This window comes from Kogia breviceps, chromosome 3, assembly GCF_026419965.1.
Source record: "Kogia breviceps isolate mKogBre1 chromosome 3, mKogBre1 haplotype 1, whole genome shotgun sequence".
Classification (NCBI taxonomy): Eukaryota; Metazoa; Chordata; class Mammalia; order Artiodactyla; family Physeteridae; genus Kogia; species Kogia breviceps.
In genome coordinates this window covers 88,859,741-88,887,711 of record NC_081312.1, presented here as the reverse complement: position 1 = coordinate 88,887,711, position 27,971 = coordinate 88,859,741, and the positions used below count along the sequence as shown (strand labels likewise).

Genomic DNA, 27,971 nt, shown 5'->3' with positions numbered 1-27,971 from the left:
TCGGTGGAGCGAACTCCCGGCAGCAACGCCCAGCCCTGGGTGGGCGGGACCGCTCGAATCTACCCATTTAGCCCGGGCACTCCAGCTCCATTCGCTCATGCCTCCCAGCCTCGGGAAGTGGAAGGGCCGCGCGGGAGACTGGGGCTTCGCCTGTGAGTGTCCCGAGGGGGGCCCGCGGGATCCGCATCCAGGAGCGGGACGAGGGGCGCTCCTGTCCCGTCCCTCGCGGGCGCCCCAGCTCATCGCGCAAGGCCTGCGTGTCCTCGTGCCGACCCCTCCCTCGCGCGCCTTGCCCGCAGCTGCTGCGGCGCACGCGCGCGGCCTCGCGCAGGGAGGGGAGGGGCGGCGGCCGCGGGCGCCTGACCCCAAACCTGTCAGACCCGGGGAGCCGGCTTGGAGTTGTGGGCGCCACAGGCGCGAGGACGGCCCCGCTGCCCCGCAGCCCCGGGCCGATCTGTGCGTGCCGGCCCCGCCGAGCCGGCCGGGGGCGGGGAGATGAGCGGCGGCACCGCGGCGGCGCCCCAGGTAGAGCGCTCCCCCCTTTCGGAGCCCCGGCTCCCCCGCCGCCCCGGGCTTCGGAACTTGTGGGCTTTGTTGGGGCGCCTTTAATTTATAATGAGTTTCGTTTTCTACAGGATGGGGAGGGACGCGCGGCAGTGCCATCGGGAACTGGCACTCGGGTGAAGTAGGAGCCGCCGGCCGTCCGCCTGCACCGAGCCGTTCGGCGCCGCGGCCGCACAGCCTCTGCCATGGCCGGATCCGGCGTGTGGAAGCGCCTCAAATCTCTGCTGAGGAAGGATGATGCGCCGCTGTTTTTAAATGACACCAGCGCCTTTGACTTCTCGGACGAGGTGGGGGATGAGGGGCTTTCTCGGTTTAACAAACTTCGAGTTGTGGTGGCCGACGATGGTTCTGAAACCCTGGAAAGGCCTGTTAACGGGGCGCACCCGGCCCTCCAGACCGACGATGATTCCTTGCTGGACCAGGACTTACCTTTGACCAACAGTCAGCTGAGTTTGAAGGTGGACCCCTGTGACAACTGCAGCAAACAGAGAGAGTTGCTGACGCAGAGAAAGGTGAAAACCAGATTGACCATTGCTGCCGTTCTTTACTTGCTTTTCATGATTGGAGAACTTGTAGGTGAGTTGTGTTGCCAACTCACTTTCCATTTACCTTGCCTGGAGAGTCTTTGTCAAGCTGTAGTTACACATAACTTTGCGTTTAAACTTTCTTTTTAGGAAGCTTGTTATTTATCAGTATACTTATCTGGTGATGTGAAAAGGCCTCACGGTTCCAAAGTGCAGATCAACCTAGGTACAACAAACTTCCAAAGATAACTCTGACCTTTTCTTCTAATTCTCCAAACACTGTGTCATCTACTGTAAAGTTAAGGACATTATCTTCATTATATATCATGTAACTTACTCTTTTTAAAAAAAAATCTGATAAAACACCAGGTTAATTTTTGCAACGTTTAAAATAGTAAATGATTCTAAAATTATTTAGAATCAAAATTTTACAGTATGAAGGGACCTTACTGAACACCTGCTCAACCTTTTTCTTTTTTAAGAGATCGGAGGGCCCAGAGGTTAAATATTAATAAATTATGAGGACACTTAAGTGGGTAATTGAAGAGCTACATCTACAGTCCCGTTGTCTTGATTTTTTTCCCTCTGCATTTGAATTAAGTGGTCTCTTACTATTTCCTTCTGTATTTATATTCAAGAAATTTGCAATGCTAAATAATGCTAACTAACCTCACCGTTTTTTCATTATAAGGAGTATCCGAAGGCCAGAAGGCGCCCCTGGGTTTTACAGACTTGGTTTTATTTTTCATTTTTTAATTATCCAAGTAATGCAATCTTATTATAAAATACATGCTCAGTTTAGATATTAATTTCAGAGTCACATTAGTGTAACTGCTAACTTCTTTTAGTGACAATTGATAAAGTGACATTAAAGCATTAAAGCAGGGAGATTATTCTCCTGTGTTCTCTTAATGATGAACCATGACAAGAACAAAGGTGGCAGTCCAGATTTAAGATGCTGGCTGGAGGTTCTGTGCAGGAAAGTTATATACATTTCCTACCTCTTTTCATACCACTTCTCGCCAGTGCTCACTTAAGCCATGCTGGCCTTCTTTCTCCCTATGACTCACAAAGCTCTTTTTCTTCCCATAAGACCTTCAGACTGAGTGGTCTCTCTACCTCTGGCTTTCAAACTTTTTTGACTTCACTATAGTAAGAAATACGCTTAACATTGTGACCCATGTAGGCATGCATGCATACGTATGTATGTATGTACACACACATATACATTTGTATAAATATATGAATAACTAAAACAAAAATTTTACTTCATGTGCTGTGTTCTACTGTTTTTTCAATTATGGTCCCAGCCCACTTAATTGATTTCATGGTCTACAAATGGGTCACAGCCTGCAATTTGAAAAGCACTGCTTTATATGGATTGCCTTTTCCCAAATCTTCTCTTGGCTGCCTTCTTGTCATTCATGTCTCATCACAAAAGATACCTCTTAGAAAAAAAAAAAAAAAAAAAAAAGATACCTCTTAGAGACCTTTCCAACTGCCTAAAGTCAACTTCTCTCCCCTGTTCCTTCCCCAGCTTTTTTTTTTTTTTTTTTTTTTTGCCGTATGCGGGCCTCTCACTGTTGTGGCCTCTCCCGTTGCGGAGCACAGGCTCCGGACGCACAGGCTCAGCGGCCATGGCTCACGGGCTTAGTTGCTCCGCGGCATGTGGGATCTTCCCGGACCAGGGCACGAACCCGTGTCTCCTGCATCGGCAGGCGGATTCTCAACCACTGCGCCACCAGGGAAGCCCCTTCCCCAGCTTTAAAAGCCCTCAGTACCTGAGATTATCTTGTTTGTATATTCACTTGCTTAATATCAGTGTCCACTGAAATACAAGCTGAATTACCAGCACCTAGCACAATGACTAGCACAGAGTAAACACTCAATAAAATTTTGTTTAATTAATTAATAATTGCTGTTAGAGAATTATAAATGTTTAAGTTATGAAGAAATTAAAGACAAGTGAAACTGAGATCAGATAAGGCATGGTCAGCAGATTAAGAGTCAATGACTTGGGGCTTCCCTTGTGGCTCAGTGGTTGGGAATCTGCCTGCCAATGCAGGGAACAGGGGTTCAAACCCTTGTCTGGGAAGATCCCACATGCTGCGGAGCAGCTAAGCCCGTGCACCACAACTACTGAGCCTGCGCTCTAGAGCCCATGAGCCACAACTACTGAAGCCCGTGCGCCTAGAGCCCTTGCTCTGCAACAAGAGAAGCAACCGCAATGAGAAGCCTGCTCACAACTAGAGAAAGCCCACATGCAGCAACGAAGACCCAATGCAGCCAAAAATAAATAAATAAATAAATTTATTTTTTTTTTAAAAAAAGAGTCAATGACTTGCCCAAATTCACAGACTATTGAATCATTCAGACTTAGTGATTCTTGAAGTTAATATTTAATATTTGAAGTTAAAATCACATTAACCACAATTTCCCCCTTAAAATTAGAGTTTACATCTATAAAAATTACTAAGATATAATTGTCCTGACTTACCATTATTTAAATCTCTTACTTGGTAAATGATGTTTGGTGAAAGCTACAATAAGTATTTCCTTTCAAATACTAACTTTATTTTCAAATATGAAAATCTTTTGTTAAACACTGTAGAGATGCTAGTACTTAGAATAGACATTAACAATATTATTCAGAATGTTACATAGAATTAAATTGTATACAGTAGAGCATTTATTAAAGTGTGTCGAAAGCACTTAGAAATAAAGCATCTTATGTAGGAAGTATGGAGTAATTTTTAAAATGAAGTATTTTAAAGATCTGAAAGAGGAAACTTGATTTTGAATCTTGGATTTGCTCTGAGACCTTAGGCAAGGTCAATTCTTTCCATTCAGCAAGTATTTTTTGAGTACTTACTACATACAATGGAGAACAAAACTTATGCTCCCTACTATCTAAAACACTTAATCTAATGTTTGGAGGACATTATATCTTCCTGTAGTGGAGGACACAGGTATTAAACACACAAGTAAATTTAAAATTCAAATGGTCTTAAGTACTGTGAAGAAAAAGAACAAGATACTATAAGACATAGTAACCAGCAGGACATGGTTTATGTATGAGCCACATACAGTTAAACCAAAAAAAGAATATTAGGAGTTATTTGAGCAAAGGGAATGGAGGAAGATTTTTTTTCGACCAAAGAGAACAGCAAGTTCAATACTCCTAAAACCTTCAATTCTTTAAGAGGCTCTAAAAAGAAGACCAGTTTGGCCAGAATGTAGTAAGTAAGAGGAAAAGAGACAAGGGGACCAGACCAGGGAGGTCATGATAGACCTCATATTAAACTCATATTAAATGAGTTTAGTCTTTAAGTACAATGGGGAGCCAGTGACTGCTTTGAGTGGAGATTGACATGATGGGATTTATCTTTTTAAAAGATTACTCTGGCTCTTATATGGAGAGTGGATTGGAGGGTACAAGAGTGGAAGCAAGTATACTTTTGCAGAGGTCCAGACAAGAAATGATTATGGCTTGGACTAGAGTGGATGGAGAAAAATGTACTGATTGAGAAACAGTCTGGAGGTAACAATGGCAAAATGGCTAATGGTTTGAATGTGAGAGTTGATGGGAGAGCAGTATCAGGAATGATTCTGAAATCTCTTACCTAAGCAGCTGAGCATATGGAAATGTATGTCAGTTATGAACCAGGGAGGAAATACAGAGCAGGATTTAAGCATGGGCTCAAGGGTTGTTTTAGGCCTGTTAAGTATCATATGTACGTGAAATAGACAAAGATGTCTAGTGAGCTGTTATATATAAGTCTGTCATTCAGAAGGGAGGTCAAGGCAGAGAGAGAAACAGTATGTTATGCCATGGCAATAGAAAAAATTATCTAGAGAGCCCCAGTTTTGAGGAACTACAGCTTTAGAAGTCAGGCAGAAGGCAAATGGGTATCCCAGAACTGAAGGAAAGAGTATTTCAAAATGAAAATAAGTAAGTTAAAGCTGCTGAGAGGCCTGATAAGATGATAACTAAAATATCCTTTGGATTTAGTAACAGTTATTGATTGCTTTAACAGCTGCATTTTATTGGAAATGAAAAAGCTTAAAGAATGAATGCAAATAGACTTCCAGGTAAAGATGGCAAATGAACTCATGCATCTAGTTGTACTGTCTTAAACTACAATAAAAGGATTTTAAAAATACACACACACACATATATATACATATACATGTAAATATATATCCACATATATATGGAATATATATATGTTTATATATATATATATATATATCCACACAGGTGGGGACAGCTGGAGAGGAGACTCTAGCAACACAAACTAGAAAGGAATCAGGTAAAAGAGTTAACTGACTTGACCCAAGAAAGCCAACTCCTAAACAAGCAGTGGGGAAAGCCAAGAACCAATCTAGTTTACACTAATGCATCAGAAACACCTACGTAACTTATTAAAAACCAAATTGCTGGACCAGAGTTTCTAATTAAGTAGGTCTGGGGTAGGGTAGGGCCTGAGAATTTTCTAACAAGCTCCCAGGAGATGCTGACCCTGAGGACTACAATTGAGAACTACACTAGAGAATCCTAAGCAGGCCCAGAACTGCTTGTACCAGGTACCCCTATAAGTGTGGATAAAGAGGAAGGCTAAAATAAGGAAAGTTCATTAAAACCTGTTTAAGAGCCAGTCAGATATAATAGTATAATAATACAATAAGTATCCATAGAGATAAAATAAGATCATGAACCCAGGAAACAAGAATAGGCTACTTTTGGGCTTCCCTGGTGGCGCAGTGGTTGAGAATCCGCCTGCCGATGCAGGAGACACGGGTTCGTGCCCTGGTCCGGGAAGATCCCACATGCCGCGGAGCAACTAAACCCGTGAGCCATGGCCGCTGGGCCTGCGCGTCCGGAGCCTGTGCTCCGCAATGGGAGAGGCCACAGCAGTGAGAGGCCCGCATACCGCAAAAAAAAAAAAAAAAAAAAGAATAGGCTACTTTTTAAAAGAAATTCAGAGTAGAAAAAGAGCTTTTGAATAATACAAACATTTAAAAAATTTTAACTCCAAACAAATTAGAAGGTGAATTAAGGTCATCTCTCATAGAATGTAGCAAAAATAGAAGATAATGGGAGAAAAAAGGCAAGAAAATTAGTATATTAGTTCAAATTCCAAATAATAGGAGTCTGGGGAATAGAGAAAGCAGAAGGAAAGAAGTTATCGACAACATAGTTTAAGAAATTTCCCCAGGGACTGCCCTGGTGGTGCAGTGGTTAAGACTTCACGCTCCCAATGCAGGGCCCCAGGTTTGATCCCTGGTCAGAGAACTAGATCCCACATGCATGCTGCAACTAAGAAGCCCACATGCTGCAACTAAGGAGTCCGCCTGCCGCAACTAAGACCTAGCGCAACCAAGTAAATAAATGAATTTTTTTTTAATAAAGGAGAATCCTTTCTAAAAAAAAAAAGAAAAAGAAATTTCCCCAGAATTGAAGGGTATACAATTCCAGATAGAAAGAGTCAATAGGGCTTTCCTGGTGGCGCAGTGGTTAAGAATCTACCTGCCAATGCCAGGGACACAGGTTCGAGCCCTGGTCTGGGAAGATCCCACATGCCACAGAGCAGCTAAGCCCGTGCGCCACAACTGTTGAGCCTGTGCTCTAGAGCCCACAAGCCACAACTACTGAGCCCGTGCGCCACAACAACTATAGCCCGCACACCTAGAGCCTGTGCTGTGCATCAAGAGAAGCCACTGCAATGAGAAGCCTGTGCACTGCAACGAAGCGTAGCCCCCACTCTGCAACTAGAGAAAGCCCGCGCGCAGCAATGCAGACCCAACGCAGCTAAAAAATAAATAAATAAATTTTTTTGAGTCAATTTAAAAAAAGTCAATAAAAGCCCAAATTGGATGAAAATAATCCCCCACCAGGTACATCACTGTAAAATTTCAGAACACAGGATACACACTTATTGCTTCAGGCACCTGCTGTGTTAGACAATTGCCTCTGATTGTTTTTGACAAACACTGACTGGGGTTTGCACCAGGGCCAAGCTCCAAGTCAAGTCAAATAAAAAGAGTCTTGCAAGTATAGTCTCCCAGGGAACCACCAGACAGGTCAAATAATGACAATTTCCTGGCATTGGAGCTTTTAAGGAGCTCTAACGCCATCCTGTTCCTTGCAGTGGCTGCCAGGCTGAGGTTTTCACTGTGGTTGCTGCTTGTTAGTTTTCAAGGCTACCATAGAACTGAAGAGGGGGAGATTGGGTATAAGGCAAGTTAGAATGCCACAGAGCTAGTGAGCTTCTTACCAAGATTCAGCCTTTTTCCTTGAATAAATGCTACCTGTATCAGCCTTTGTTTAATTTCCATAGTTTTCAGAATGCTGATTTGGACAATTTTTGCCCATGTTCTTATGGCTTTTTTGGAGGAGATGATTTTCATAGGTCCTTACTCTGCTGTTTTTGCTGGTGATCATCACATGTGGCTCTTTAGGTTAACAAAAATTAAATAAATTCAATTCCTTAGTTGCACTAGCCGTATTTCAAATTCTCAGAAGCCACCTGTGACTAGTTGCTGCTCCATTGGCCAGCACAGATAGAACATTTCCATCATCTCAGTTTTATTGCACAGTGTGGCTTTAGGGTATTATCCTTATTTTATAGATGAGTAAACTGAAGTTCAAAAATGGTAAGTAACTTGCTCAGTCTCTGAGATTTCAAAGCCCCATGTTATTAACTGCCAAGCTGTATTTTCTGTCAGTGATTCCACCTTTTTCATGTAAGGGAATACATAAAAAATGATATTTCTATAGAGCACACTGGAGTAAATGGATGTGACTACAAGATCACCATCTCAGCACATTTATGTGTCACAACATCCTGATCATGAAGTTCTGCTATACATTATAACAGTAATTCTCAGTGTGGTTCCAAGACCAGAAGCGTCAACATCACCTGGGAATATGTTAGAAATGTAAATTCTCAGGCCTACTGAATTAGAAATTCTGGGAGTGGGGTCAAGAAGTCTATAGTTTAATAAAACTTCCAGGTGATTCTGATATACATAAAAGTTTGAATACCCTGTATTAGATTATAAAAACTTATTCTATGGTGCTAGGAAAATTGGTTGACCATATGTACACATATATATATTATTATGTATATATATACATACATATATAAAATACATAAATATACATATACACACATACCCACATATGAAATATACACATTATTATGTATAATAATACATAATACTGGAAAACTAATATCAAAAATTGTATTCTGAATACCATCTTTTATCCCTCTATTAGTAGACATTGCTGTTTATATCTAAGAGAATCAGTTGATTTTTATCTTTTGTTTTGAACTAATGAACATTTTGTGAATTTCTTCAGTTTATGTTCAAACCCTCCCAAACAAGTGAATACCTACCTTTTATTCAGCTTTATTGTAGTATTTAGATATGACGGTTATTAATTTCACTGTCTAATAGTAGAATTAGTAGGTTGAGTAAAAGCTGTATTGCTAAAACACAAAACTTCTCTTTGTGTCAGCCCCCATTTAGTGGCTCTTAAATTTTTTAAGGTCATTTACTCCTCAGAGAATCTGTTCCTGGAAATGGACATCTTCACCAGAAAAAAAATATGCATAGTTAATGTTTTGCATAAAATTTCAGGATACTTTGACTTAATTGCAATAGGATAAGTATTTGGTTAACTTTAGTTAGAAGTTAATGTTTTGTAGGATGCTGCATATTTTTGGTTTGATTGCTTATGTTTATTTTTTTAATTAACTTATTCCTTCTTTCCTGTCACCCTTACTCTAAGGTGGATACATTGCAAATAGCCTAGCAGTCATGACAGATGCACTTCATATGTTAACTGACCTAAGTGCCATCATACTGACCCTGCTTGCTTTGTGGCTATCTTCAAAATCACCAACCAAAAGATTCACCTTTGGATTTCATCGCTTAGGTAGGTAATTGGGCATTTCTTTGGTTTATAAAATTTTATAGTAAAACCACAATGAACTATAACCTTTGATTAACTGAAATCTTTCTGGTGACAGTCTGTTTGAACAAAGCAAATGAAAATAGACAAATAAGATTCATTCAGATATATATCTTCCAGGGTACATTCAGTTCAGTTAGCTAAATAGTTTACACATATAAAATTATATGGTAATCAGGGACTTTCCTGGCAATCCAGCAGTTAAGACTCCACACTTGCATTGCAGGAGTCATGGGTTCGATCCCTGGTCGGGGAACTAAGATCTCACATCCCACATGCCACATAGCGCAGCCAAAAAAAAAAAAATTATATGGTAATCATTAATCTTCAAATGTTGTTCCTTGTGTCCTGAAGGTGTTAACAGAAAAAAAGTTTACCTTCAGTTTATCGAATCAAGCAAAACCACATGGATTTAATTCATCAATGAGCATTAGCTTTTCTTTCACTTAAGGTATTCCAACCAAAGCGACTTATAGCCCAGGTTTTAGGCACTACTATAATATGTATAACATACTGTATGGCTGACCTTCATTGTGGCCATTAACTGTAAATGCTAACAAAGATTCTTTGCTTGACCAAACCTTTGTCGGTCTCCTGAGCTGTCTCCCAAGCCCGTCTCTGTACTTCCTTGTAAAATCTAGTTTTAGGAAGAACCTTGCCAAACCAATTTAACAGAACCTCCATTCTCAATATTTGATGGGTTATTCCCAGGTGATGCCTCATCACCTTGGCCTGATTTCAACAAGGCTTCCCTATACCAATCTTGACAGCTTCCCCCCAACTTTATTAAAGTCTTCTTTACCATGTTTTAATAAGTGTCATTGAATTTTTTTCTTTAACAATGCACACATATTTATATTTTCCTATTTTGAACAAATATTAATATTTAATTAAGAGAGGTTAAAATCATACATTGCTATCCACACAACTCTTCTTGCCATGTTAGTGGGGTTTTTTATTTTTATTTATTGTTAAAATACATACAAAACAATTACCTGAATTAGTATATGAAGTGCCATATGACCAATTTTTGGCTTTGCTTAGAACCCAAAAATTGATTTAGGCAGCTTCAGCAAAACCTGTCTTAAAGAACCAGAATTAACATCTTGTAGTTTTATTTTGTGTAGACACTGACACTCTTGGCTAATATTTCAATCAGTTCCTCGCCTTCTTTGTTACTTTTTAGCCTAATCTTAACTCAATATCTAGGTCTCCTATAATTTAGTATCTGGGTCTTCTAGTGTAAAACTTGACATTTTACCTGAATGGCTGTATTCCAAGTAGCTATCCAGGTCATAAGTTTGGGAAATTATCTGGCATCCCCATTTCTCAGCACCCTCAGCTGCTCTACAAGAGCAGTAAAGCCCTGAGTGAGGCCTTTCTGTTATTTGTTAAGCAACTGAATAACACATAATGCATTTGGATGTGTTCCTAAAAAAACTCCCACTTCTAGCTGACACATTATACATCAATTTGTTTACTGATTGCCTTGGGGTTTTTAAAAAACTTCAAAATTATTCTTAAACTTTAATTTTTTGTGTGTGATTTAAACACCTACAATTTAAGATCAAAACACAAACATAGCATTGTGGAATGGGGATTTTTACCTTCTAACACTATTTGAGAGAGTTCATTCATTTTAGATTATAGACCCCTTGGAATTCTAATGAAAACAGTGGAATTCCCCCCCAGAAACATGCAATACCAGAACATAGAAAGTTCTACAAATGATAAGTTAAGAACCCATAATCATGAAAATTCTATTAAATATCAGAGAAGTACTTAGTGTTTATTTAGATAGTCATAGATAACAAGTACTATGAAAAGATGAAAGAAAATAGAACTGACTGGTCCTATTGTATTTCTGTACATTTCTATAGAAAGTCAAATTTTTTGCTTTCCTTAAAAGTACTACTTCAATATGGTGGACTGGAGGTCACTATTTGAGAGTCCATTGAAATAAAAAGTACCAAATCAACACAGAGAAGCAAATGGTTGAGTCACCAATAAACAAGACATTTCCAGAAATTTCTGGAAATTGGAAAGTAGATGGGAGTGGGTTGAAGAAAGAAACAAGCCAAGGAGCGGCAGCCTGGAGAACACTAGCTTAGAAACTGGACCAGCCCAACAGAACTCCAAAGAAGACTCAGGGGCGGAGATGGCAGAAGTGAGAATTGGGACTGAAAACAAGACTAATTGAATGACTGCAAATGAGAGACTGCCCCCACTAGTCCACTGTGTCCCTACCTTCCTCCCACCGCCACCTCCACTCAGGCGGTCTGCATTTTCCCCCATGTAAACACCACATAGTTCTTCCAGAAGGAAACTGAACCAAATGTTTGGAGAAAGCCGAGGCTTTTAGTGTGAATGTTGATGCTCCAAAATAATTCTTTTTCATACTAGAATTCAGGGTTCTCCAGCCTTATAGTTTGGTTCCCCACATACTCACACTAAAGTAATACACTTGTCTTAGTCTTCCCTGCTCTACACCCCTTATTAGTAACCATTTTAAATAGTTATGGCTTATCCTTCCAGCACTTCCCTTTTGCAAAGGACAGATTCCCTATCTTACTACCCTAAATATGAACGGACAACCAAGGATCTTTTAGAAAATGGGAAAAACCAGCAGCAGGAAAGAAAGCTAAAAAAAAAACCAAAAAAAAACCTAACAAAAATTTGTCCTACGGGAAAGAGAGGTGACTTAAGAAACAGAAGAAAATGTTTTCAATTATCTTATTAATATACCCAGAATAATAAAACAGTAAAATGTTTTGAAAAAGAAACATACAGAAAAAGCTCTTTGAAATTGAAATATTACAAAATTTTTTTAAAGTTTTTTTCAGTAGAAGGACTAGAAAATATAATCAAGAAAGTCTCGGACTTCCCTGACGGCACAGTCGTTAAGAATTCACCTGCCAACGCAGGGAACACGGGTTCGAGCCCTGGTCCAGGAAGATCCCACGTGCCTCAGAGCAACTAAGCCCGTACGCCGCAACTACTGAGCCTGCACGCTAGAGCCCGTGAGCCACAACTACTGAAGCCCATGCATCTAGAGCCCATGCTTCACAACAAGAGAAGCCACCGCAATAGGAAGCCCACGCACCGCAATGAAGAGTAGCCCCTGCTCAACGCAATTAGAGAAAGCCCACCCGCAGCAACAAAGACCCAACGCAGCCATAAATAAATAAATAAATTTATTTATTTTTTAAAAAAAAAAGTCTCCCAGAAAGACAAATACCATATGATATCACTTATATGTGGAATCTAAAATACGATACAAATCAACATCTCCATGAAACAAAAACACACCTACAGATATAGAGAACAGAACTGTGGTTGCCAAAGGGGAGGAGGGGTAAGGGAGGGATGGAATGGGAGTTTGGTATTAGCAGAGGCAAACTATTATATATAGGATGGATAAACAAGGTCTTACTATATAGGGAACTATGTTCAATATCCTGACAAACCATAATGGAAAAGAATATGAAAAAGAACATATAAATATGTATAACTGAGTCACTTTGCTCTACAGAAGAAATTAACATTGTAAGTCAACTATACTTCAATAAATTTTTTTTAATAGTTAAAAAAAAAGGTCTCCCAGAATACAGAACAAAAAAATAAAAACAGGAAGAAAAAGTTTAAAACTATAAAAGAATCATCTGGGAGGTCCAAAGTTGTATTATTAAGAACCTCAGACAAAGAGACTTACAAAATAAAAGGGAGTGACTGCCTAAGGGGTACAGGGTTTCTTTTGGGGGGTGATGAGCATGTTCTGGAACTAGATAGTGGTAATTGTTGCACAGCCTGTGCGTATACTAAAAGCCACTGAATTTGTCCACTTCAAAATTGTTAAAGTGGTGAATTTTGTTATTTGAATTTTATCTAAAATTTTTTAAGTCATCTAAAAAATAAAAGGAAGAGAATTGTTAAGATATAGACTGGTATTTTCCAGAGCTAGGGAGGGAATCACATCCTCACACTCACAGGGCCTTTGGGGATCTTCTTTTTCTTCTTTGTATTATAAAAGCTTATAAGGATATATCTACATAAGACTTATTTCACTTATCCTGCTCTTTGAAGTAATGGAAGAAAAACTTATGATGTGGGGAGGATTAAAAAGACAACAAAGATATGTAGAATTGAATAAAGCTATAAACCAAAGCAGTGGCTGTCCTTGTGTGCTGTAAAATTCCACCACTTCATGACTAATCTCTCTAAGTTCTGTAGGGAAAGGTTTGTTTACATTGGACACATTTAGATAGTGTGCCTCATATGACCTCTACTACCCAGACTTGGGAATTCAGGTCTTAAAGAACACTGCAGAAGGAATCCCCCCTAAGAAACTTCTGGTTTATTACTGTGTTGTTGAATTTGCTTTGTTTTAATGGCATGGGTGGTAGGACAGGAGTTGGTTTTTTCTTTGTTGATTTATTTTGTAAATATATAAAACATGTCACAAAAGTCAAAAATTATTTTTTAAAAGAAAAGACTTACTCAGAGAAGCCTCGCTTTCATTCTGTCCCCTCCAACCCATCCTCCTGCCGCACTCCTAATTGGCAATCATTTTAATTAGTTTCTGGCCTGTCCTTCCAGCATTTCCTTTTGAAAGTATAAGAAAATACATATATATGTTCATATCCCGCTCCCTGCCACCCTATCTTATGCAAAGGAAGCATACTGGAGGTGTGTGTCTGTGAATGAGAGTCAGATAGTAGTAGTACCATACCCTAAATTTTCTTTTTGTTTTCTCATAACACTTTATACATGCCTAATAGCATTTATCACATTTTTATAGATATTTTTATGAAACAATGTCTCCTTCTAGACCATGAATTAAGTAGGGACAGGAACAGAAAATATTAAACTCCATGGGTCTGGCACTAATAAGTGCTGTATAAGATATCATTAATCAAATTGTTGCATGTTCAAGCTGAGTAAATATGGTTATGAAAACTGAAACAGATAATCTAGTATAGCTCATGATGCACAAATCATTTGTGTTTGGGTTAAATTAAACCAATTTCTAAACAGTAGGAGTATTTTTGAAATTTGGGGACAAAAATATTTGGGACTTGAAAACATTTATCTGTAAGTATCTGTAATTCTGAATCTGTTTATGCTCACAAACTATAAAAATTTATTTGATCTGTAACATAGCTGGGTTATATAGCCTGGCTTATAGGTCCTTTGGACCAATTAAGAAACTAGTCAGAAGGGAATTTCTTCTTCCTTATCTCAGTCAGGGGCTGATCCTATTTGTTTTGGTACTTAACCTCTTTTAGAGTTTTGTGGTTAAATTGTCTTTGGTTTACATCTGAGATCTGCATTTTTACTAGCTGTATGACCTTTGGAAGAATGATTTAATCTAAGTATGGGTTTCTATTGTAAAATACGGATGATAATGTATAAGTTCCTAACATGGTACCTGGCACAGAGTAAATTCTCAGTAAAAGTTAGTTACAGTCTTCTTTTCCTTCCCTCTTCTACCTGCCAGTTCATCATCTTACCCAGACTTTTTATATCTCTCAAAATGCTCCATGCTCCAAAACTACCTGCCTTCCCCCCTCCCCCTAATTGGCATTCTTATTCTCTTAGCAAAACTGTCTCAGCTAGGTAGGAGGAGAATAAGATGACTCACCCTGGTGATTAAATAACAATTTTTAAAGATGTGCTTTTTAACTCAGGTCTTTGGTAACATTTGGGACAATATAACAAAATTTATTTTAGCAAAAATCATTCGGTCAAGGTGAGAGAAAGGTGGTTTTAGACTTGAGGGGTAAGCCAAATTCACTGTCCCAGGAGTCAGGTCCATTCTGTTGGTACTTTCTTTCCGTCATGTGAACTCAGAGATTGTGTAAAATCATTCAAGGTTTTTCTTTTTCTTTTTCTTCTTTCTTTATTACATTACACTGAGCTACAATGGCAGCTTTTTTGTGGGAAGAGGGAGAGCAGGGTAGGAACTATATGTGAGTTATTTTTAAATGCCTGGATTTATTTGACTTTGGGTATGTCGTCTTATTCTGGAAGTTACTAAAACTTAGAACTTCATGAAGCCACACTGTAGGAGAAATCCCACAAATCCTTAGGAAGAATAGCCTATGTCTCAGGGGACATGCTATTCTAAAGAGAACAGCCCAATCCGTTGCTTGCCTTCTACTTTTATATTTCTCTGTGGATTATGAGTGTAATTGACTTCATTTATATAACTATTCCAGTTCTTAGGCTGAAGAGTCTGCATGGATTAGACAAAGATAGTGACCATGTGAAAGGACTGTAGTAAGCAGAGTTGTCTGTATTTGAAATAAAAAGCAAGATTTACTTTTGTAATAAAATCATCAGCCTAGGTTTAATGATGAAGTGACAGTGCAGGAATCTTTAGCAGCAGTGTGTCATTCTACTGAACAAAGACCTTGGCAGATCTGACTGGATGATGGTTGTCCTGAGGTGGGTATATGGTTATAATGCTAGTTCTACATAGTTTGTTATTTTTCTCCTGAGACTTACTAAAGGAACAGAAAGTATTCAGCTAAAATATCTCTTCCCCCATACGTGCAGCAAAAAAGAACCCCACAACTCTTCTCCCTAGTGATTCATTTTAACAACTTCCTCCCACCCCTGACAAGAGTTATGCCTATTAGTTACATTCACATCTTAGAGTTATTTCATATCACATGAACATCTACAGGAAAAGAATAGGTACATGCTAGAAATGGGAATTTTTACTGAGGCAGGAGTAAGACATGAGTGAGGTGGTCAACACTGGATAGCCAAAAGTCAATTTGAGTACGCTGGGCACCTTGGGTGTGGGCTGTAGGGAATGGTATGAAGGCAGGAAACAGGAGGCGATTCAGAGTAGGAGGTGAGAGGATCCAAAGACAAACTTTGCAGTTTAGCTTAACATTCTGGGGGCAACAGTGGGCCCCTGAAATCCTATATGATGTCTTTATCCCGAGTGCATCCTCATCTGTGGATGAGGTGAAATTAAAATACTATCAATAGTTTGGAGGTCCTAGGCAAATGCAGTACAGCCCACTGATTTCCTTCTTTTTCTCCTTCCTATCTGCTTTTAGAAGAATGTAGAAAAGAGGAAAGCAAAAAGGAAGTAGAAGAGAGAATATGTCTCCACTTTCCTTCCCTATTCATTTTTATAGACCTCTGAAACCTGAACTTTAGATGTTTACTATGAGGCAATAGAAAGACAAGTGTTATATAATTTAAGGGAAATATACATTACTGGCATCACAGCATTAGCTAAGATAACAGTTATGATAGGCCAGTACATCTAGGCAGCACTCATAAAAAAGCAAATATGCTTGAGTTGAGTGTGGTTTACATAGTTGAAGCAGATTGTTACTCATTCACTGAGTAGGTGCTCAAAAGTTACCTGTTGAATGAATGAGTAATGTTACAGGGTGGGGAGACAGGCAGTAAATATGTACATAAGCACAACATAATCATAAATTGTATTAAATGCTGTGAAGAGAAAGAATAAGATACTATGATGGAGAATAACAGGATGTCAGAGGACTCAATATTCTTCATATGAACCTTGAAAACCTCTAATTTTGGCAATTTATAGATGTGTTAAAATGTGCAATAAACATTTTTCGTATTTTATCCTATCAAAACTTGATAATCATCTGTGTTTTCTCCCATTTAATTTTTGCTCTATTTATTAGCCATTCAAATCAAAACGTTTATTCTCTGTATGCGAAATTCACAGTATATTTTAGTCTTTATTAGATCATTGACTATAAACATTTGTTTATGTTTCAGCTGAATAAAAAGACCCAAGTGATGTTATAACAAAAAACACATATTCATTCATCTTACTCCATACTCCAACGCTACAGTTCAGCCAGGTGGAGTGATATAATTATTTGTGTGTAGAATAAAATAGCAAAATATGTTAGAACTACTATAATAATAGGTTTCTAGCATTTCCATAAAAATCTATTTCAAGAGTTTTTCATTTATGCTAAATTTCCACTTAGTCAAGTTTGTCCAAAATGAATAGGGTAGTAACTTTCACAGAAATCCAGCATTTCATTTATGAAAGTTCCTGGGTCTCCTTTAGAAAATGAAAAATCCACCTGTCATGCACTCCTTTCATCTTGAAAAATTTTACTGTATGTTATGTGACCAGATACCAACCCAGGGCAACAGGGCAAGAGTGAGAAGACTGGAGCAAGTCATAATTTGGTTGTTGATTGAAAGCTTCCTTCTCTCTTAAACGCTGTGGGAGACAAAAAGTCCTGCCTATATTTATCTGCATTCCATCATATTTAAAATACTATGAAAAAAATTCAAACACTAATTAGTTCTACTCATGATATTTCACCAAAGTTTAATTTATTCACATTGAAAGAGCTTTTTGTTCATTTTATCAGAATGATCATACAACTACTATTCGGAATTTTAGCTATATGGTATTACCGTGCCTTGTACTTCTCAATTATAAATCTCAGCCCTAAAAATCTACTTAAAATTTTGAGTTTTTTTGCTTTTGCATTTATCAGTATTCTGTTTAGAAGACATTTTGACAGGTCATTAGAATAAAAAAATAACAGATGAATGTCTTTGCTTTTCATCAGGGAAACTAGATATGAGGCATATTCCTATTAATTGCTGAATAAGGCATATCTTTGATAACAGTATCCTAATATGTCATTTTGGGAATTTCTAGGAATCAGTTGAATTCCATTACTCTTAACTATGGGCAGGCATTAGGATCCTTTGTGCTACTCACATGGGTGAAAAGTGTGGTGGAAAACTGAGTTTTCAGCTGCAGGGGCCTAGGGCCTTCTAAGGGTGGGAATCCTCCTTGTCAAGAGCTTTGTTTATGCTTTAGTTTGACTTTCATTTTACTTTATTTTGAATGTGGTTTTGCCTTATCTGAGAGTTCACAAAAAGATCATTTTCAGTGTTTAGGAAAACTATCACTGGGATGTGGGTGTTGCCAGATTTAGCTTGTGCGCTCTCTCTCTCTCTCTCTCTCTCTCTCTCTCTCTCTCTCTCTCTCTCTCAGGATGACAGTATGTCTGAAATATTGCATGGCACATACTTATATGGAAAAAATTAGTTGTTTAGCTGAAATGAAGATTTAACTGGGCATCCGCTATTTTATCTGGCAGACCTACTAGGGTAACATTATATCTTATCATCCAAACTAGGACACTTTTGAGAGTTAAATGGGACACTTTTAACAATTATGCCAGGATAACAGGCATAAATTGGAACTATCTGGGAAAACTAGAAAGTATGGCCAACCTAATTACAAGGGGTTTTGAAATTTTTAATTATTGGTTTTAGATTTTCATAAGCAATCACATCTCTCTGTCATTAACTTGTATAGCTGTTAATCTTTATAAAGTATATTGCTTTATAATTTCATATTAAAAATTTGATTAAGGCACCTTTAAAACTATGGTGTCCTAATTGCTTCAAGCTTGACACAGGGTTAGAGTTCTCTTCTTTTTTTTTTTTTTTAGAAGAGTTTGAGAAGGATTGATATTTTTTACATACCAATATTAAAGAGAATTAAAGTTCTCTTTCTTCATGAGTAAAATGAGGAGCCTACATGTACATGAGATTTTACAGTTCAAAATTTTTAAATTATTTCTTCTTTCTTTATATTATTTATATATGTATATGTTGCCATCAGCAGTTATAACTTACGACAAGAAATTCCATGTGTTTTCGGTCTTATATTTGGCTTCTCTTTTTTTAAAATAAATTTATTTATGTGGGTTTTTTTTTTTTTTTTTTTTGGCTGCGTTGTATCTTCGTTGCTGCACACGGGCTTTCTCTATTTGCCGCGAGCGGGGGCTACTCTTCGTTGTGGTGCACGGGCTTCTCATTGCTGTGGTTTCTCTTTGTTGCGGAGCACAGGCTCTAGGCCCGCGGGCTCAGTAGTTGTGGTTCACGGGCTCTAGAGCGCAGGCTCAGTAGTTGTGGCGCACGGGCTTAGTTGCTCCGAGGCATTTGGATCTTCCCTCACCAGGGCTCAAACCCGTATCTCCTGCATTGGCAGGCGGATTCTTAACCACTGTGCCACCAGGGAAGCCCCTATTTGGCTTAATTCTTTTCTTTTAATCTATTCTTGTTTTGGGGGATTTAGTAAATAATTATCGTTCATATTTAGCTTAACCTTCTTAATTGCATATATACACCCTTTTCTCTTCCCTTGCTCAGCCTAACTAACTTCAGTCTACAGATCCATCCATAAATATATGAGTACATGCTACATGCCAGTCTTTCTGCTGAGTGCTACAGTAAATGTGATGTGGAATGTAACTTGGTTATATCCTTAGGGGCTTAGAGTCTAGACTTGATATGGTAGTCTCTCCACAGCTTTGTCTATTTCAGTTGGGTTTTTTGTCTCTATCTTCTTCAAGCCTGTGTCTCCTATGACGTATGATAATTAGTATGTCAGGAATACATGAATCATGGTTTTGAATAGGAGTTGTATGTTTTTTGTCTTATTCCAGTACCTGTTAATGCACAGAATTTTATTAGGGTTTTGGCTACATTAATGAAATGTCTTTGGGAAAAGACTTTTTTACTGCTAGATAGTTTTTCTGTGTTGTAATTTATAAGGTGGAATAAAAATGTATCATAGTCCAATATACTTGAACTGCCTTTAACCTTTGAGCAATGAGTTGACCCAGATAACAATTTTCAAGATTGTTTTAACTTTTAACACTTAAAAGTTTAATATCTGGTTTCTTTAAAGAAAAAAAAATTTGTGTATTTTCTTGCTATTATTGTTTTGAGTGTCAACACTAGTTTTATATAATAATTTTAAAATGTACATTGCCCTGTTTTTATTATTTTGAAAAGATGTAAAATTATTTCTACTTCGTACTCACATGATAGAAAACTCACATGGTATAAAAGCATATATAGTGCAAAGTCACCCCGTCTCCTAGCCACCCATTTTCCTCATAATCAGTTTTTATCAGTATTTTGTATATTCTTCCAGAGTTTGCATGTACAGATCATTATTTATATATTCTCTTTCTTCTTTTTGCACAAATGCTAACATACCATATATACTGTTGTATACTTTTCTTTTTTCACATAACACTGTATTTTGAAGATGACTCCTTATCAGAACATAGAGAACCTAATGTTTTTTTCCAAGCTGCATAGTATTCCATGTTACAAGGCCCCTACTAATCACTTTTTTCATTGTTTTCACTTGTTTGCTATTATATACAATGTTTGATAAATAGCTTCATAACATACCTCATTTTGCACATGTGCAGCTCAGTTGGCAAGAGTGTGTATATCATTCCTGGAAAAGGAATTCCTGAGTCAAAGTACATTCATACATGCCTTAAAAAATGGGTTTGTTTTTCTTTCGTCTAAAGGTAAATGTGTTTATAGTAAAAACTTAAAACTTTTCAAGCGTTACTAAAAAGAATAAAGTGAAAAATAAATTCCCCAAGCTCTTAGTCTTACTTCGAGGTATGACAGTTTCTCGTCTATCTTTCTCGTGATTATCAATTTGCCTGATATTTTTTCTTTTTTTAAAATATAAATGAACCAACAAGGACATACTGTATAGCACAGGGAACTATACTCAATATTTTGTAATAACCTATAAGGGAAGAGAATCTGAAGAAGAATATATATATATCACTGTACTGTATACCTGAAACTAACATGATATTGTAAATCAATTATACTTTAATTTTTTAAAAATACATATTTATATATATGACTCTATGGTATCCCATTTTATATATATACCATAATTTATCCATTAAGTTCCTCATTGGTGGGCATTTAAGATGTCTCCAGATCTTTTTTTATACCACAGACAAAGCTACAGTAAAAAACCTTGTAGCTATCTTTGCGTACATATGGATGTGTTTCTACTGGATAGATTTTTAGAATGTAAGGAATATATGCATTTTAAAATTTTATTAGTTTTACTAACTGCTCTCCAAAAAGATAGTTCTATTTTATACTTCCACCAGTATATTCTTGCTAACTATGGCTGTTATCAAACTTTTTAATCTTTGCCAATTTAGTAAGGGGCAAAAAGGAATTCTTATTTGAATTTCTTGTATTATGATTGATTTTGATAAATTGGCCATTTCTGTTTATTTTCTGTGTATTACTATTTGTGTCCTTTACCCATTTTTCTTATGGGTTGTTCACTTTTTAATTGATTTGTAAGTACACTCATCTATGGGGAAATTAGCCTGTGGTCAAGTATGTTACAAATTTTTTTCTCAGTTTTTTCATTTTTTTATCACGTGTATAGTCTGTAAATATACATAATTTGATCCTAAAGAGATGAGGAGAAGGTGGGGAGTGGTGGGAGTGAATTAGTGGAGGATCCAAAGCAAACTACTAATCACTTTTTAAGTAGGAAGAATAATATGACAAAAATAATGCAGTGCTTTTATCTCCTTAGAGGAAAGAAGATATAAATAAGAGATTGTACAGTATTTTGCATATATGAAGTATAATGACCATTCTGCAAATATATTTATTTTTTATATTTTTCCCTCCAGAGGTATTGTCAGCTATGATTAGTGTGCTGTTGGTGTATATACTTATGGGATTCCTCTTATATGAAGCTGTCCAAAGAACTATCCATATGAAATATGAAATAAATGGAGATATAATGCTCATTACCGCAGCTGTTGGAGTTGCAGTTAATATGATGTAAGCTCTTTTTAAAAATTTTTAATAGGCTTTATTTTTTAAAGCAGTTTTAGATTCACAGCAAACTTGTGTGGAAGGCACAGAGCTTTCCCATATATACCCTGCCCCCCACATGCATAGCCTCCCTGGTTATCATATCCCCCACCAGAGTGGTACAGTTGTTATAAACCATGAGCCTACACTGACACATCATTATAGCACAGAGTCCATAGTTCACTTGAAGGTTCTCTCTTGGTGTTAAACTCATTCTATGAGTTTGGACAAATTTATAATGACATGTATCCACCATTATAGTATCATATACTCTATATTGTTTTCACATTAATATTTTCAAGTACTGTGAACTTAGAGACTATTATGTATGCATTCAGTAGCGTGCAGTGATATTTTAATGTATTTTAAAGTTGTGTAGTACATTAATTTTTCTTCCAAATGTTAATAAAACACTTGGAATTACAAATTTCTCATGGGTTTGCTCAGGTATACTGAAGTTTGCCTAACAATCAGGAATTTAAGTAGGACAAAGTTTTTTTTAACTTTTATAATATTTTTATTTTAATAAGATTTTTTGTAACTACCAACTTTTTTCCTAAAAACTACAAAATCTTTAAGTTACATACCTAATCATTTGGACCAGGGGTCAGTAAACTTTTTCTGTAAAGGGTCAGATAATATATATTTTAGGCTTTGAGAGCCATACAGCCTCCTTGGCAGCTACTTAACTTTGCGGCTACAGAACAAAAGCACCCACATTCAGTATGTAAACAAATGAGCATGGCTGTGTTCCAATAATATTTTATTTACAAAAAAAAAAAAAACTTTACTTATAAAAACAGGCAGTGAGCCAACTATGGTCTACAGACCATGGTTTGCCAATCCCTGCGCTAGTGGTCTCCATTCATACTTAGAATAAAATCAAGTTTTTACCATAGCCACCCCTCCAACTCATCTCCCAACACTCTTGCTCACTTTTTTCTAGCCACAATGGCTGTCTTGCTTTTTTAAGCACATACATATACAGCACATTTTCATCTTAGGGCCTTCGCCCTGGTGTTCCTTCTGCCTGGAACACTCTTCCGCCACCATTTGCTTCCTGACTTCATTCAAGTCTCTACTCAGAATCTTAGTGAGGCCTTTTCTGATCACTCCCCATCACTCTCCACCTCCTTGCAATGCTTTACTTTTCTTCAAAGCATTCACATTGCCCACCAGTACATTATGTATTTATTTGTTAATTCTCTGCCCTCTCTACTAGAACATAAGTTCCATAGGGATAGGGATATGTCTGTCTTATCACTGTTTTGACCCCAACACCTAGAACAGTACCTGATACATAATAGGTGCTCAAATATTTATTAAATGAATGAGTTCCATGTTGCCTCATTAGTGTCTGATTAGTAACAAATATTTCTGTCAATAATATTAGGAAGAATAATAATCTTTTCTTTTATTTTTAACAGAATGGGGTTGCTGTTGAACCAATCTGGTCACCATCATGCCCATTCCCACTCCCTGCCTTCAAATTCTCCTACCACAGGTTCTAGATGTGGACACAACCATGGGCAGGATAGCTTGGCAGTGAGAGCTGCATTTGTACATGCCTTGGGGGATCTGGTACAGAGTGTTGGTGTGCTAATAGCTGCATACATCATACGATTCAAGGTAACATGATTGCTAGTTTTTTTGTTTTAAAATATATATTTAATTTCAACATTAAAACTAAAGGTGACTGTCTTTTATCAGTATATTAGACACCAGTGCCAGTCCTATTCATTTTGCATTATGCAAGCATACTTGAACTATCAGTATATCTCTTTTATTAGCACCAAACACAATAGTTATCAACCTCACGGGGTAACTTATCTGTTGGCTTTGGTGGTGCCTTCACTGAAGAACTCAGTTCTAAGCCTTGTCACTCAACTGCTAGGTACTGGAATGTGCACTGGAGTGGAAATCCAGAGATCTGAGTTCTAGTCTTGACTCTGCCTTTAATACTTTGACCTTCAGCAAGTCCCTCAACTCTAAACCTGAGTCCCCTCCTCTTTCATATGAGGGGCTTAGACCAGATGGATGGCTGCTAAAACTCGTTCCAGCTCTGATAGTCTATGGTTCTGGGTGGAAGATTTAGAGAAAGCACAGAGGAAAACAGTGGAACAAATGACGAAACTTCTGGAAATACAATAGGTTTCACAAAGAAAGGCATTTAAACAGTCTAGGAAAGAGTGAAGACGTTTCTCAATTGGCATTATCCAAGTTTTAAAGATGTGCTCCAGTCCTGCTAAAGAACAGGGGACAGAATATGCCTTGCTTTGCTTTACAGACTGTTTTATGACTGTCTAATTAATCACACAATTTTGATCTGTCATCTTTCAGCCAGAATACAAGATTGCTGATCCCATCTGTACATATGTGTTTTCATTACTTGTGGCTTTTACAACCTTTCGAATCATATGGGACACAGTAGTTATAATACTAGAAGGTAAGATCTCTAGTATCCCCACTGTGGGTTTATTATTTCCCTAAATCAGATTGGGGCTGTTGGTGGGGGGCAGGAATACTCCAGGGTAGGAGCCATGTCTTTCTTTTTACTGATAATTATTAGTCTATAATACCACCTTACATGTAAAAAACATGTGAGAGTCAATGCAGTCTCCCATCTATTACCCATTTGATCCTTATAATAGCCAAGAAAAGTAGGCAAGGCAGACATTATTCCCATTTACCAACAAGAAAATTGAGGCTCAGCAGGGTAACATAACTTCATTAAGGTCATGCTGCTAATAAACTGTGGACCTAGGACAAGAATGCAGCTTATGATTCTTAATACAGTTATGTTTAGTAATTTATTTATTAAGTCTGTAATTCCCATTTAACTTGCTATTCTATTTCCAACATCCCTGCCTTACTGATATTAAGTATAAGCATTTAACTATAAGTTCTCAGAAGTAGGTTTATCTTCATTGTATGTTCCTTTTTCTTTTTTGTCTATCCTAGCTTGTTTATTAGATGAAGTCGTCTGGTTTGAGTGACATTTCTTTTTAGTGAGCATGAACATTTTTTAAGTATTTATTAACCTCTTGTATATATCCTGCTATATGTGTGCATAGTTTATCTTAAAGTTTTAATATATTTTAAAGTGTTCATTTAAACTGAATTTGGTAAAGCCATTTGGTTTCTTTTTTTAAAAAATGTCCTATTAGTAATATATAAATTTTTTCTCAAAATAACCTTTACTTATAAATGATACATTCTGAATAGGTGTACCAAGCCATTTGAATGTAGACTATATCAAAGAAGCTTTGATGAAAATAGAAGATGTATATTCAGTGGAAGATTTAAATATCTGGTCTCTCACTTCAGGAAAACCTACTGCCATAGTACATATACAGCTAAGTATGTTGCTGACAGTGAATGCTGGGGTTGGTGGACTTCTATCTTTGGAATTAAACATCTGTGCTTATGATTAAATAGGAAGACTTTTCTGCTGGAAAGATATGTTTTAAGGGAAGGGTGAGGCTCTTCAAAATGTGAGTTGCAGGTCAATTTATTGTTGGCAGAGCAATAATTTTCGACCTCTTTGATGAGATATTACAAATTGATTTTTTGCCTTCAGGTAAAAGGCACAAAGTATATTTACCATGTTTTTTCTATATAAGAAAAGCTAAACTCTATGTTTTTATTTCTTTAAATCATTTCACAGATTGATGCTTTTTATTTTTTTATCAAAATAATACATGCATATGGTTTATTTTAAAAACTACAAAAGATGAAAGACTTGTAATTGATGTCTAGTATTCTTTCTCTACCCAAGAGTAGAATGGAGAGATTGGAATAATGAGAAGTCATTCTGGCTTTGTAAACTGAAATACTTCTCTAACAGAATAGCTTCAAGAGGGTAGAAGTCAAACTAATAAAAATCTGTTCACAGTATAGTAAGATTGTTTTTGCCCTTTGTCTTGTTCACTAATATGTAACTGTATACAGTGAATAGTAATGATATTTTCTTGACCTTGCAGTTCCTGGAAGTTCATCTAAATGGGAGGAAGTACAGTCCAAAGCAAAGCATTTATTATTGAACACATTTGGCATGTATAAATGTACTATTCAGCTTCAGAGTTATAGGCAAGAAGTGGACAGAACTTGTGCAAACTGTCAGAGTTCCAATCCCTAATTGTATACATTTTGGGGACTACCGCCTTATTTATCCTGCAGTCACAGATGTAAGAGCAATAAATGCACACCTAAATGAGAAATGGAATCCCTGACAGCTGTGTCAGTATCAAGCACCGGTCTCTCAAAACAGTCACTCCAGCCTGACAGTGCTACTTTCTGTTTAATGGCAAAATGAGACTTCACCATGATTTTCAGATGAAGATGTTTCTAAAACACTGTTTACAGAATGAGACATGACTCTACAGATACCTCATAGAAGACAATCCAAGACTGTACTTCATTAATTATGACAGTACATGTCTTAAAGGAAGCATCAAGAATTCAGTATTTGCATTTAAAAATCCTTTTTAAAGACCATTTTATATCAAGCCAGTGGTGGAAAACTGAATTTTTTTATTATGTAATCTTGAACCCAGCTTCTGGAATTTGACACCCAGCTCTCTTTTTACCAAAATTATTTCTCAGCAGATTTCAGAAAGTAACTACTAATTATCCAGAGAGTGAAATAAGCATGTATTCCTAGAGTTTCAGAAATGTTTGATTTCACAAATAAGTCTTAATCTTACTGTTAACAATTTGTAATCAACTTTTTCCAGACGTTACAGGGTTTTGAATCTCAAAGTTAGCATTTTTGGTTATTTGTAACCTTATCAGAACCAAATCTTTACATATTGTGGTCACTGTCATTAAATTGTTTAGGAAATATTTTCAATATTATTCTGAATAGCAGAAGTTAATCATAAACTCAAATTACTATATGATAATTTAAAACAAACTATAGGAGTGACGATGGAATGTGGAGTTTCAGATTTAAGTCTTCCCGAAATCACTTGTTGTTCATGGAATTATTTTAAGAACAGCAAGAGACTGCAAAAGGTAAACAATGATCCTCTGTCCTTTTAAGAACTGCCTTACCTTTTGTACTGAAAGTTTGCTTAGTACCTTGCTTCTTTCCTGCTTCCATACCAGTTAAATCTGTGTGAGCCCTTTCAGGGTAAAACTCTGGGAAGCTAAGGTTCAGTGTGCTATTCACCTCTCACGTGTAGATTAACCACATTCCTCCAGAGAATTTTGGCTGGATAATATGGGTTAGGGATTCTCCATGGACTCCAGAAACCCTAGGATGTAATTTTGATGTTTTTCCAATAATAATACCATAACAGAAATTCCCAGAGGGATTGGGGCAAGATATTACTCTGAGAAAACAAAATTTTCAAGGGTTTTTGACCTTGTGTGTATGTTTTTTAAAGCAGGGGAATGGGGATGGACATGAAATCTGTGTTGTAGGGAGGCTAAGTTTTCAGAACGAATGCAACTAATTGGTAACAATTGTGTTAAAGAGGCAGCTGTGAATATTCATGTTTCATTTTGCAACTGTTGGTTTTGATATTATCTTTATGCACATTAGAAATCCATTTTCAAGAGGAACACTTTCTTATCCCGAGAATGGATATGGTTCTTTGACTCCTCAGAATCAGAGTAGAATGTACCAGACAAGTTGTGAACTGAAATCCCAGGTGGGCATGCAGTTGACTTCTGATATAAATGACGAATAGGAAACAGATTTCATCTTCCTACCAAGAAACTCACTATGTAATAAACCTAAGATAAAACCTAGATTTACCTAAAAATTTATTGAGTTGATGGTATCCAATAAAAGGGTTGATGAGGATTAATGGCTCCTAATAAAACCCAGTGTCTGTTGAATTGAATTGAAAATTCACTTTATGGGATTCTTATTGTGAATCTATTTAAAACAATGCTTTGAATTTTTCAAAAATTTCAGTAGCATATAAACTGTTTAAATCAAAATAAATATAAAATTAAAATACAGAGGGCAAGTAAGAATAAATGAGAGGCATTTCAGTGGACATCTGGATATTTATGGACTTTGAGTACCTAGCAAGAGAAATGCATTATATATGCTAATTATGCTAATGAATTTCCCAAATTTGCAAATTGTTCCTCATATCTACGGAGCTTGTTTCTTGTAAACTTTCCTTTATCTTAAATAGCTATATATGACTTTTCATAATGACCTA

General features: G+C 37.1%; 1 protein-coding gene across 3 annotated transcripts; it reads left to right on the top strand.

Moving 5' to 3' along the window:
- The first annotated feature begins 44 nt into the window (after nucleotides 1-44).
- On the top strand, nucleotides 45-27,843 carry SLC30A4 (solute carrier family 30 member 4). 3 transcript variants are annotated; one of them, XM_067029181.1, is made up of 8 exons: nucleotides 45-152; nucleotides 636-1,140; nucleotides 8,887-9,033; nucleotides 21,603-21,756; nucleotides 23,217-23,418; nucleotides 24,130-24,235; nucleotides 25,015-25,149; nucleotides 25,773-27,843. In XM_067029181.1, exons 2-8 carry the CDS (start codon nucleotides 750-752, stop codon nucleotides 25,925-25,927), a joined length of 1,290 nt encoding a protein of 429 aa, XP_066885282.1. In that variant the 5' UTR covers nucleotides 45-152; nucleotides 636-749; the 3' UTR covers nucleotides 25,928-27,843. The 3 variants fall into 3 exon arrangements, with proteins under 3 accessions (XP_066885282.1, XP_066885283.1, XP_058915387.1); XM_059059404.2 differs by lacking the exon at nucleotides 45-152 and adding an exon at nucleotides 351-525; XM_067029182.1 differs by lacking the exons at nucleotides 21,603-21,756; nucleotides 23,217-23,418; nucleotides 24,130-24,235; nucleotides 25,015-25,149; nucleotides 25,773-27,843 and adding an exon at nucleotides 11,903-12,399 and having other exon boundaries at nucleotides 57-152.
- The last annotated feature ends 128 nt before the right edge of the window (nucleotides 27,844-27,971 follow it).